The following is a 13,964-nucleotide window of genomic DNA, read 5'->3' as shown; positions in this document are numbered from 1 at the left end:
ATCTGTCACATCGCACAGAAACTACTATAGCGTGCATAACATGATCGGTATGCAGAGTGGAACGCGTTACATCCCAAGGACGACCCCGCCCAACCTGACTTCATCAACATGTTTTAGGGGTGTACATTACCCGTTTCAAGTGTTTTCTGTAGGCCCGCGTATTATACGTGTATCATTCTTTATAACATAATATATTTTTACTAGGTTCATATACGTGTTTCTATTTCAAATAGTAGGATGTAGTTTACTATGGGTTTTATAATCCTTTCCCGGTAAACGATACTCGTGACCTTGACAGCGACTTCTCGTCTGTCATACTTATGTTAAAAATTTAAAATAGAAAGAAACGATAGACAATAAAGCTCTAACATTATCCAGATGAATTCAATACACTATCAATAAATTCCGTGAACAAAATCTAATTATAATTTTGTATATAACAATAATAAAGTAATTTTTTTCTAAACTATTTTAACGAAATAACCGTTTACAGATATGTTCTTCAACAAAATCCAAACCAATCTATAACTCCACAGTACCTGTCATAATTGTTTGGATTTATTTTAAATTATACGATTTTAACATAAACCATTAATAATAATTACCAGAATTAAATCCTAAACAAAACACCTTCACTTTACTTATATTTCACATTATGAAACAAAGACACCTCAAATTTGTTTTATGTTATCTAGTTAGTATTGTTTGTAATTCATTGAATAACCTAAAACTATGAGTCATAAATTCATAAAGCTTATATCAAATGAAACGACTAGGTACTTGGAACCTTAAAAGTAAAAATATATATTTAAAAAAAAACTGTGACTATCACAGCAATACTTCCGATACTTGAGATACTTCCGTGATCTCAACAATAAATATCGATAGCCCAAATTCAGTGGCGTACATAAAGGAGAGTCGTTTTCTACCTACCTCCTCCAATAAAATCAATATATAATAAATATTAATTACTAAGTGTAATGTTAACAATGAATTGTAAAAATATAAATCCACATTCATTTCATTGACTTCGCTATTCTAAAGTAAAATTTTAAATAAGATTTATAAATAATACCTATTTATAACATTTAATCTATATTTAGAAAATGAGCATTTGCAATTATTATTTTTATGTTTAATAACAACTATCTTTTGTTATTTTTAAAAAATACATTATAAAAAATAAAGTATTAAACAATATAGAACAAGTTTTATAATAATTTATATAAAAATATTCCTCTTATAAGACTACACCATACATTGATATCTAACTAAAATATAATATATTCATGCTTGCATTTCAAATTCCTAGTGTCCACTAGTAAGCGACATTTAACAAAAATGTATTTCAATTGTTATCACTATAATTTTTTTAATGATAATATTTACACAACTACTACAAAAATAAATTTTATAATATAAATACTAATCACTCACTAATTTAGCATAGTTTATCAACTAGTCTTCTTTTTTTTTTTTTTAACTAAACCAATATATCTAAAATGAGTCATAACAGATTTGACTCACTATTCAAATAAAGAATCAATTAAAACAACATATTTTTATTATATTATTATTAGAATTATATGTTATTCTTTAAACTTTTCTTTAAAAAAAAAAAAAAAATTTCTGCTGATTTAACGCATATAACTAATTGGCAGGTGTATAAAAAATGATTTTGGTATTTTGGTAGTAAACAAGATGTGTACATTACTTCGAACATTTTGAGAAAAATGGATTTTTCTGAATTCGTTTTTATTTTTAATAACTTTTATTAACTTAATATAATATTCACTAGTATTTACGTAATTTTTAATGTAGAATTTAATAAAACATTAAAGAAACTTTAAGACGTTTTTTTATCAAAAACCTATATACTTCTTTTTTCCTTAATTGTTAGGTTATCAATATTTCTTATTGAAGAATCAATATGATAATTTTGTTGTAACCACAACCCAACGTACCTAAACAAAAAATACGTATATTAAATTGTACTAAAGAAAATTATCGTATATGTGGTGAGTTACTACTTTTTTACTTAGCATAAGTCATATACGAGTTTTTTCATAAGTATTAAGTCAATTTTTTACGAAATATGTATAAAATAAATCCAAAAAAAACTCGGTTTCTAAACAAGATACAACAAATTTGCTTAGCTCTAAAAATGCGCCATTAAATTTTTTATTTTAAATCAACTTAGACTTTTGTGCTTAGTTTTAAGTTTTATTATATTATTTCAAAAATAAAAAAATATTTTATTAGTGAATGTACATGGTAAAGACCATTGAAAATTTTATCGATTTCATGACAGGCGCCACAAAAGGGCGGTGTGATTATTTGACCATACTACTCGAAGAATACGTCTGGCGCCTGATGTCTACCATTGCAACTTCTCAAAATTTAATGATTAGAAAAAGGGAGACAATTTTGTAATATACAGATAAACTTATAAAATATTTGGATCTTGGATTAAGACAGGTCTTGTAAATTTCCAAGAAAAATTATTTTAATTGTAACAACAAAATTATGTGAAATTATTTTCTTTGAGAGCAACTGACAATATATGTTTATAATAGTAATAATGTTTCATATTCATTACATCATTAATTCAACTTAATTTTAGAAAAAAATGACCTTATTTCTGTAAATTGTTCCCTGGATATTTCTCTCCCTTTAATGACATAAGTAATCAAGAACAAAAGTATAAATATAAGAAAAGTTACTTAATATAATAAATTTTTTCTATATAGAAAAAATACAATATTATGATTAACTTGCCCAACCTCGTATTTTAGTAGTAACTAATTTGATTGATTTTCTAACAGGAGTAAATTAGCTCACTAGAAATTTAAAAGAATTACGAGTATACAATAGGAAAGCATTTTGGATCAAATCTACAATTTGTCAAAAAAAATGATGTGGTCAAGATGAAACTTTTTTGAAACCGGTTACCGGTTTTCCCGTAAACCGCAAAAAAATAACGGTAATCTGTTACCGATAATCAAATATTTTTTTAAAATTTTTTATCGGTATCCAACAATCAACACATTAGAAAATTGTTTTTTTAAATAAAACCGATAACCTCTTTAAATAACTGATGAGATACAAAAATTATAAATTGATTTGTACTTATTATTAATTATATGTACAACTATGAAAGAAAACATAGATGACAGTGCACTTGGCTGAACTACTACAATTTATTAATTTTAAGAACAATTTTCTTAATCCTTAAGTTCATAATGTAATTTGTTTTGCAAAGTTTAAAAACACACCAATTACGAATATTAATGATCAAAAAACCAAGGAGGAAACTGTTTTACTTTGTACTGTTATGTCGCTATTTAGGGGTTGAGCCTAAATTCCCGACAACAGTATTCTAAGGAACCAACAAGAAATAGCTGGTTAGGCTATATCTACGTTAGGTACTGAGGTTTCCTATGTAATTTATATTCCCTTAGAGGAACTACCCAAGGGTCGCACTACAATATATATAACACTCTTGGATAGCAACGATATAAATATTTATTAATAAAGAAATATTAAATACACAATACAACTTGCTGGACACCTAGAGATAATCCAACAGAGAGCTGACAGCGATACACACACACTATTTCTGTGGTAGATAATTTAAGTTAAATATAAAACGGAAAGTAATGGACGCGGTGATGGTAAAAAGTCAACTGCCGTTTAAATATTATTATTATAACACAGTGGTCGTGAATTCCAAAAATGTTTATATGTGCATCCTCCCTCCTGTAGTAATACGTGTGTCACTGTATTAACGATATAAGCCTAGTTAGTGTTATAATAATAATGTGGGTTATAACACGTATATGTGATCAGCTGCTTCTCTTACAGTTTAGGTCTGACCTCAGACCTTAACAAAATAAAACACAATTTGGGATAATAATAAAAAATATTTGTCTGAAATAAAAGTTATTTGGAAAGACATTAGTATCTTAGTAAGAACCTCTGGGTCTTCGATGTTCACACTCCTAAGTTAATAAGCTTCTGAGCTTTAGAGGAGTTTCCATCACGTGAGCTCTCAATAGTCGGCTACCAAGCGGTTCCTATGAAATGCTCGGCCCTATCGTCGACTTCTTGAATAGTCTCGGGGCCTCAAATAAATATCCTCCATGTTCTCGACGTCTATTCAGAATGTTAATGTTTATTATTGCCATGAAACATATAAAAGGGTTGCAATAGTATGTCGATACAAATTCGTCATATGGTGAAGTCGAGTCACCAGTGGACACTAAGGGTTGGTGCCGAGCACTTGAATGTACTACAAATAGTGTTAAAAATAATAGAAGTATAAACATATAATAAATTTATGAACGTATGATGGATTGTACTGCTTTTTTTAACGTAATTATAAAATTTTAAGTTCAAGATCTCTGCATTCATATTATTTAAATGAGATATTTCAGACAATTAAATTTCTAGGCAAACGCTTAATATATCAGAATAATGATATTAAAATGTCTTATGTATTAAACTGTTCTCTTAAAAATAAGCAACGTTTTATTAAACGCTCTCCTCTTCTTTAAAGTCGTATAATAGCGTTTTAATTTAATTTGTATATTGTAAAATTGAAATATTTTGATTCATATCGTAAATACACGTTGAATCGGCATCAGTTTTCATTTATCTTAAAAAAAAGTTTTGAATCTACTCTTAAATATTAATTTTTTTTAAATAAGAACGTGCTAGTGTCAAAAAATCTTTATGATCAAATTAATTACGCATTAAAAGTACTATTTGAAGGAAATAGTAAAATTTCCTTTGTATATTTTATTTGTATATACAATGGAGTCAATCTAGCCTAGTGGGTAAAAACGTATGTTTCGTCGCACGGGATTCTGGATTCGATCCCCAGAGTGCCAACGAGATTTTCCTTATAATTTTCTCATTGGCGATGTCTAGTCTCTGATGCAAACCAGCCAAAATATCCGTTCCGTTCATTATTGGCCTAACTAAGAACCATCTTTAACTCCCTAACCAAAAAGAGGGCCACCACTTTTCGTAGCATGTTAAGTTCGGGAAATAGAACTATGTAAAAATTATCATGTTTTCGTTTTTTATTTGCATATACAGTTGTAAGACAAAGAAGGGTACGCTTATAAATAGACATCTTAAATATGTGGTTCGTCTAATCTTTTTTACTTGTATTTTTATAGTATCAAATAATGTATGAACACTTTTTATTATGTTAACCTCATAAAGTTTGAATCAATATTTATTTATTTATTCCTAGAAAATAATTGGTGTACTGTTTATTTGTGAAAATGTACTTATTAAACATTGCTAAAGTATGTACTACGGAGTCATGGAAACACAACCCTGCATTCAGTAAATAAAACGATAACAATGGAATAATTGTATTACTGAAAAGCTAAAAACCAATTTTATGGAACTATGTCAAAGGTCATGAAAGGCTATTTCAAGATTCGCTTTTAAAATTTGCCTTGGACTTGCAAAGTGTCATAATATTTTTTAAAACTGTATTGTATCAAATTTTATTTTTATTTTTTCAAGTCTGTTTATATTATTGATATTTTAATTAAATATTTAATGAAATATGTTTTTGCTAAACATGTGTCAGCAGGTGAAGGCAGAATAGATGCATCGGTCTAATTAATCTATATTTTCAAAAAAAAAAAGATAAATATAACTAATTGCTATCTAAAAATTACAGATTTTATGGAGAAATAATTATATTAATGAATAAGAAAGTGCGTTGTGTTCCTTTTAATGATGAACCACAAATAATTTTTTTTATATTAAAGGGGAATATTTTTGTTAAACTTTTTTTTCCTAGAAAATTAAAGAAAGTGATTAAAAACCCGTATTTAAATATTTTTAATTACTGTTTTAATCAGGGATGGGAATTGTTTTAGAAGCAATGCTTTCCCTCATTTTCCCAAAAAAATTTTTTTCTTGATCCATTTCTGGCTATAGTTAATATTTTTTTCTAAAAGCTTAAAGTTTGTCATATCAGAATAACTTTGATATAACAAATTAATAAAAATAAATCTCCAATTAAATAAAATTTAAAGCAAATACTTTATGACTTAAGGTTTGAAATAAAAATATTTGACTTAATAATATTAACAAATTTAGTAGGATTCTTTAATATTTTTTGTAGAAATGATATAGATGGTTAGTAAAAAATATTAATTTGATTTATAACTGGCCACACTGATATTGATTTTTTCTATTCCATATGGTTTGTCAGCCATATTTACGATCTCAGCAGATTAATATTTTTTCACATTGTACTATCAAAATCTCGGTAATTCGCTCTAGACCAAAACTTAAGTGTATTTTATACGATTTGTCCTATAAGTATTTAATCAGTTTTTAAATTGTAGAAACAAATAGCGTTGAGTTGAAGTTTTTCCTTTGAACTACAACCAAGTCAGGTAATTATTTTTTACAATAATAAATATTTTGTATAACTGTACCATATAGGTGTACCAAATTTAATTATGTTCAATTTAATTTTGCTGGTAAAGATAATTGGTTTATGTCGTAGTTCGTTGTATGCTTTAGTAAAATAATCATATGGAGATGACCTAATTGTTAAAGTTTACTACATAATATTATTTGATATACTGTGTATTTAGGAAAATGAAAGACCTTCAAAGGTCAGTTATCTTAATTAAACAAATTTTATATATTTTTAATTAATTTGGGTATTCAATATAAATTACTTATTAGACTACAAATCTATATTAAGATCAACCATTACATTGAAAAATTGAAATGCTTAATATAATTTAATGTTAAATTTAATATTATAAAATATTTTTTCCTGAATTGTACTGTAATTTATTAATAATTATTAAGGAAAATATCCATTATATTTACATGAATTAAACATGTACACCACATAAGTCGGAATAAGTGCCTCTACATTGGCTTTTTTAAAATTTTTTATGGTGTTTGGAACGATTAGTGATGTGCGACAGTTTCTTGGTTATAGGTGTTGAGTGATATTGCAGTTTACAAAGTTTGTTCAATAAAATGGAGGGCTATAACAATCAGTTATCACAAAATGCTTTTAAAAATGATGGATCATTCTTAGAAGTATTTAAACGTTTTCAAGAACAGCAACAGGAACAACAACATCAACTTCCATCTGAAGTAAAAGTTATAGAAACTCCTTCACCTGCTGTTGCTGCTTCATATACTTCTGAAAAACAAACAGATACTACAAAAGCAATGCCAATTATTGGTAAGCGTAAAAATAAAATCCTAAAAACAGGAATTGTTAAAAAAGTAAAGCCTGAAGAAGAAAAAAAAGTTTCAAAGCCTACAGATGCCTGGTCAGTTTATTTAGATGAAGTAAAAAGATACCAAGAAACAGTTGGTGAACAAGACAGTAAGACTAGACCTCTTGTGAAATAAGTTATAATGTATTTGTTAACTATGTACAAAAAGTATGTTATTATGCTGTTTATAAGTTGTTCATATTACTATTATACATATATTTAATATTAAGTTAAATACAATTTTTTTTTTATAAGTAATTTTATGACATAATTATCATGTACTTTATGTTTTAAGCTAATATGTATAGAAAACACATGAATTTTACTTTCAATTTTATAAAATTTGATTTTGTAATACATAAATAGTACTACAAGTGATATCATGTATTGACTATTTTAGTACTTTGTTCTAATTTGCTTATAAATAAAATATTATAAATAAGTAGAAACTTAATTCTTAATTTTAATATAATTTCATTTAAAGATAAATCGATTACAAGAAATCAATTTACTCAAAGTAAAATTTAATAAGCCTCATATCTGTTTTCATTTTATTATACATTTAAAAATAAATTATAAACACTAATATTTGGCTTTTGATTTAGAATTTGATGGTTAAAACTTTAATAATCTATATTTTTGAATATTAAATAAAGTAGAATGTCAAATATTATTTAAAGTATTAAAAATTGCATTGATTGGTTGAATACTCCCACATATTAATTGTTTTAAGTTTTTGAATCATTCAATCATTAATAATTAATGATTTTTTTTATTAAAAGTTTTTTAACTGACCAGATGGTAACTTAAATATATAATTTAACTCATTAACTTTACTATGAACTACATTTTAATATTATTTTAATTCCACTTAAATAATATTTATTAACTAAAATTAAACTTAAATATTCATGTAATAGTATGACAAATTTGTATACACTTGTGTTGTAATTGTTAAAAATTATTTTTGTATTTCGTCGAAGTACATAAAATAGTATTTGCCTATTATGTATATAATAATATAAAAATACAAAGAAATTACACAGAACAACAAATATTGAACAATTTTCTTGTGTCCACAATATTTAGGTGAAATGCATATGAAATTCTAATACTTCAGATTTTTTTCATTTAGTTTTTAAAATAATTAAACAATTATAAATAATAATGAATTATATATATACAGCTTATTTGTCTAATAAAATGGTTTTTCTAGATCTTTGATTTTGATGAACATTTTTTAGAAAAAAAAAAGCTCAACTTTTACTAATTTTTATAAGGAATTCAATAGTAAAATTTTTTATTTTTACTTGATAAAAAAGCATAATTTAGCCAATTAAACTAAAATTGTGAATTCTATTAAAAAGGTAAACTTGATAAATAAACCTCAATGTTTTCACAATCTTTTTTTAATATCATTAAATTTTATTAATAAGTTTGAAAAGTAAAAGTTATTTTCCAGTTTTTATAATGGTATAATTTATAATTAATTTCTAATTAGTAATTATCTCAAAAACTAGATATAATTGAAACCACATTGTAATGAGCATCAAAATTCTATATAGAATTTACCTTAATATTGTAAACAGAAAAATGGTTATTATCATGTGTAATTTTAACCTTACTAAACTATATATATATATATTATTAAGGATAGGTTGGTAAAAAATTGTCATTCAGTGAGTTGATTTAACAATTGGATTAAACATTTTGAAATTTCCCTATCACAATCAACCTAAAAAAAGACTGTACTTTAAGATTAATATCAATATTATATAATATTTTCATTTTTTGTATTTTAAAATTTAGATTGTGACATTTGAAGTACACAAAATAAATTTCTCCACTACTTTGGTAAACTTGTGTTCTTTACCTTTTATCTTTTTGCCTTTTCAATTACAGCAAAATGTTATTTATATTACTAAATTTTTACTAATTATAACTTTAAAAAAAACAAACCTAAATACAATAAGTTAATTATTATTTGAAGATGAATTTTATCATTTCTTAAAGTCTTTTGTAATTATATTAAATTATATATTAGTTATAAAAATTGAATTCAATAAAATCATTATGTAAAAATATTACCAAACAGTGTTTACAATACATAGTGTAGTAAGGTCAATGATTCATAAGTACTTTAATTTATTTACTAAAACATTAAAATAAATAATCATAACATGATTAATTTTTTTTTATTATACATTTTTTTAATTTAAACTACAAGGAAAATTTAAAAATTCTCATATTATAATTCATTCTTTAATATACTGCTAGATTAAAATTTTTAGGAAAGGTTTAGTGTTTTTATTACACAATAAATAAAAAATTTTGTAGTTCATATATTGGTACTTTTTTTTTCTATCTAGGTTTTAAAATTAAATATTTTAATTTCTAGCAAAAATATGGTCTTAGAAGTTGATGGTGTGAAATTAGAAACTGCACCATGGGATCCTCGTTTCCCAAATACCAATCAGACAAAGTAAGTGTTATTGATTATTTTAGTTATTTTTTACAAGTCTATTTAAGAAATTATAGTTTTTAATACAATGCTACATAATTTATATTTGCAGTAATGTAAACATATATGTTGGTTAGATTATATAATTTACATGTACATATTTAATATATTTTTTCCTACTCTAATAATATTTAAAAAAATTAATAAATATAATTGTTTAAAATAATTGGGGTCTAATTTTTAAACAAAGAAGCTGTGTGTCAAAATTGCACCTATGATTATAATAATTATTACAATAATGAATAAGTAAATGTATTGAAAATAAGATTTATTTTAATTTTCCCATTTTAATGATTACTATATTTTTTTGATATTTAGATTTATTTTTAAAATTAAGTAAAAAAGAATTGTGCTCTATAAAATATTGCCTGAGATAGAAAAAATCTTTAAACTTTAATGAGCTTAAATTTTTTTATATAAGTGCAATCTATGGAGATTTAAGTAGGTTTAGTTCTCAAAATTCTGTTATAACTTTCTAAAAATCTTGAAAAATTTGTATATTTATATTTATGTAATTCGTATAATTTATATAGAATTTAGGGAGAAAAAATTAAATAGATTTCTTAAATTGTTCAAATTACACATATGTTATTATTGATTTTTATTAAATTATATCTTATATAATCTGTTATAGATATTGTTACCAAAGCTACCTTGATTTTCACCGCTGTAAAAAATTAAGGGGAGAAGACTTTGATGCTTGTCAATACTACAAACGTGTATATACATCAATTTGCCCAAATTCCTGGATTGATAAGTGGAATACACAAATAGAAGAAAACCGATTTCCTGGCAACATCTAATTTGTATTTTTATTAAATTCAAATGTCCAGAAAAAAATCATTTAATAGTGTTTTTATGTATAAACTAATCTTGAAGTAAACATTTATCTTTATAATTTGCAGTGTTGAAAGTGCTGTAAAAATAAAACAATACATAGAAATAATGTAACAACAAACATCTTGTGTATCATTTTCTGTTCATTTTATGTTTTAGTGATTAAATTAGAGAAAAATATAATTACAGCTGTTTATTTTTGATATTTTATTGATAGATTTATATTTTCTTTTTGCTAATAAAGCTAATAATAAAGCAAATTTTATAATTACTATTTACAGTAAATTTATCAGAAAAGCTTAATTTTTTTTTGCATTTTTATCATAATACATCACTTAAATAGAAATCATAGTAATCATTTCTAATTAATTTTTGGTGTTTAAAAAGATTCTACAATTGAAATATACAGATCTTAATTAATTTTAATGATTTACTTTAACTAAAAAAAAAATTGTTAAAATTACTCAATTGAGTGTATTACAAAATTTGATTATAATTGTAAAAATTAATTGTTAAATTGAGGTGAAACTAAAAATCATTTTTTTTTTTTTAGATTTATGATTTATATAACATGTTTCAAAAAAAATTCGGAATGTTATAGACTGATAGTAGCACACACAAATGGAGTTAAAAAATTAACAAATTACAAAGTAAAATTATTTACTTTTGTAGTTAAATACTTTTATCATATCAAATCTAATTTGACAATAAATACTTTAAAAATATTAGAAATAAATGATTTTAATGGTTTGTATTGATAANCAAATACTTTAAAAATATTAGAAATGAATGATTTTAATGGTTTGTATTGATAAAGCTGGTTAAACTACTTTTTATTTAATTAAGGGATTTGTTTTCAATTTTTGATTTCAATTTGACATCAACTAAATACGCATTTTAATCACTTGACACATTGAAAAAACTAGGTTAAGTGAGAGTTGGAGAAATAAATCGCAGCTCCAAAAAAAAACAGTAAAATAATATTGCCATGAATAAGAAATTTATTCTTATGAGTGGAGACTACAGTGTAGGGATCCTTGATATTTATTGAAGTTATTGAATCTAAATGAGATAAAAAATCAAATTATTTGAAAATATTTTCTAACTTAAAAAAATTCAAAATATTGATAATAGTCCCAGTAGGATTCGAACTTAGTACCCTAATCTGGTAATACACATGTGTTACCGATTCGACAACTGTTCGTCGCCTACGTCGATTAATAAAATTAGAGTTTTAAGCCAATTTAAAATTTAAAATTACTTTTTAGATTTCAAAAAAGCAAAAAAATTTAAATAAGTTTACTTTCTTATGTCTTATGAACTTTATTCTATGTCAATTAAATTATATAATATTCATGAAAGTCAGTGTATTCCTCTTATTGGATATTTTAAAATAAAATACAAAACACAGAATTTTAACACAAAAATAGCATATTTTTGAATACGGTAGCCATTTTCACCAAGAAGAAAATCTATATTTCGAATTTTTTTTTCATATTAAGTATATAATATAAACTTTAATTTAAGATTAAATAAAAGTGTCAATATTTCCGGAACATTTTCAAAAATTACATTGAAAAGGCTTAACTTGCGTGCAAAAATTTTTTTTTTGAATTCCCCCTGCAGGCAGGTTTAGGGTCAGATTAAAAAAAAAATTATATAAAATAAAAGAAAAATATCTACGATTTCAATATAAAATAAAAAAAATTTTTAATTTGTTCATTTTTTAAAAATTTTGGCAGTTTTAAGAATTAAAATATTTCATGTTAAACCGTGATTTTTACATATAAATTACATTTTAGTTAAATTCGATGGCCATTTTCCTATAGAAGAAAAGGTATCGGGACACATTCTTTTTTTTTGAACTTATGGTATTTATTGTAAGCTTTAATTTGACATATGTTTAAAGGACCCAGTATTTCCGGAACAATTTCAAAAGTAAGTTGAATTAGTTAATTTTCATAAAAAAGTTGCTATTTTAAATCCCTCGTGTGAGCAAGTTAAGTATTCGATTTTCAAAAAAAAGGATATCAAATAAAAGGGAAATATCTAAGGTTTCAATACAAAAAAACATTAATTTGTTTTGTTAATTTTTGAAAAATGTATGGTAGTTTTAAGGAAAAAAAAGTGAAAAAATGACGAAATTTACCGATTTTAAAAATTGTAATTTTTTTTGAAAATTGTCCCCATTTACGGGGAACCAGGGAAATTTTTTCAATTTTTAAAGATAATGTCTTCAACTAGATACGATTTGTGATCTTTTGACATATTGTTCATCAAAATCGGCCCAGTGAGAGCTGAGAAAAAGTGGCAACAGATACAAAAAAATACACATCATGGTAAAATTAATATTTCTTTAGCTTTGCATCTTCGCATCAAAGCTAAAAAAACTCCTTAAATTAAATATTTAATTGATATAAATGTACAAATTTTTATTTGATAATTTTTCCTCAAGTTGACAAATAGAGCAGTGTAAACGATACATTAGTTTTTGCTAATCTTAAAAACAAAAGAACTATAGAATTGTTATTTCATGAATAAAGTTGTCATTTTTTATGTTACAACTACCATTAATGCATATAATCCGGGCCCTAGTTAATAGATAAATTATACAGAGTGATTGTTTAAACACTAGCCACTAAATTTCTCTTATAATAACTTTTTTGTAAATTTTCTCTTGGCTATTGTTGGTAACTTATGTATCTCCATTGATCTGTTATAAAATATCTACTGTGTTCAGCTCTTTTGTCTTATAGAGGTGTCAACCTTAATTTAATGACAACATACGTATTTAACTATCTTATAAAAGAAGAAAATAATGTAATTAACAAAATGACTGGTCAATAACAACTTTTGGGCCAATATTTCAGAAGTTATTAACATTTTTACAACTAGGTGGTAAGATGAGTTAGGCCAAGAAAAAAAATATATGATAAAGAATAGCAGCACCCTACCTCACCTCCAGTCATACTTTAAATTGGTAACTTCTAAAATACTGGTTCAAATTTGTTATCAACTAATCATTTTCTATTTTATAAGCTAGTCAAATGCATATGTTACTATTTAAAAAACTAAAGTTGACACCCCTATAAGACATTAGGAATGAACATAAAAACTATTTTATAATAGATAAATGGAAATACTTAAGTAACTAACAAAAACTAAAAAAAAAATTATTTTAAGAGAAATTGGTTAATAAGTGGCTAGTGTTAAAATATTCACCTTGTATATTGTAATCTTTATCGATGAATAAAGTTGAAATTAATTTTAGTTAGGAATAAAATCAAGTATTTCTGCATTAACACTTGGATTTAGGTTGTGAA

The 13,964-nt window shown here is 24.6% G+C and overlaps 1 protein-coding gene across 3 annotated transcripts; it reads left to right on the top strand.

Annotated features, from left to right (window-relative positions):
* The first annotated feature begins 6,217 nt into the window (after nt 1–6,217).
* On the top strand, nt 6,218–10,846 carry LOC126896978 (uncharacterized). Of its 3 annotated transcripts, none has more exons than XM_050670261.1 (3): nt 6,263–6,431; nt 9,653–9,765; nt 10,439–10,846. In XM_050670261.1, the coding sequence occupies exons 2-3, from the start codon at nt 9,689–9,691 to the stop codon at nt 10,605–10,607; spliced, it is 246 nt and encodes an 81-aa protein (XP_050526218.1). In that variant the 5' UTR covers nt 6,263–6,431; nt 9,653–9,688; the 3' UTR covers nt 10,608–10,846. The 3 variants fall into 3 exon arrangements, with proteins under 3 accessions (XP_050526216.1, XP_050526218.1, XP_050526217.1); XM_050670260.1 differs by having other exon boundaries at nt 6,264–6,431; nt 9,682–9,765; XM_050670259.1 differs by lacking the exons at nt 9,653–9,765; nt 10,439–10,846 and adding an exon at nt 6,995–8,507 and having other exon boundaries at nt 6,218–6,431.
* The last annotated feature ends 3,118 nt before the right edge of the window (nt 10,847–13,964 follow it).

Source organism: Daktulosphaira vitifoliae, unplaced genomic scaffold (assembly GCF_025091365.1).
Source record: "Daktulosphaira vitifoliae isolate Bord-2020 unplaced genomic scaffold, ASM2509136v1 Scaffold_1, whole genome shotgun sequence".
NCBI classification, from domain to species: Eukaryota; Metazoa; Arthropoda; class Insecta; order Hemiptera; family Phylloxeridae; genus Daktulosphaira; species Daktulosphaira vitifoliae.
This window is presented reverse-complemented; position numbering and strand designations above follow the sequence as displayed.

Coding starts and splice junctions, on each gene's coding strand:
- LOC126896978 (XM_050670259.1), top strand. CDS start 7,036: ATGGAGGGCTATAACAATCAGTTATCACAAAATGCTTTTAAAAATGAT.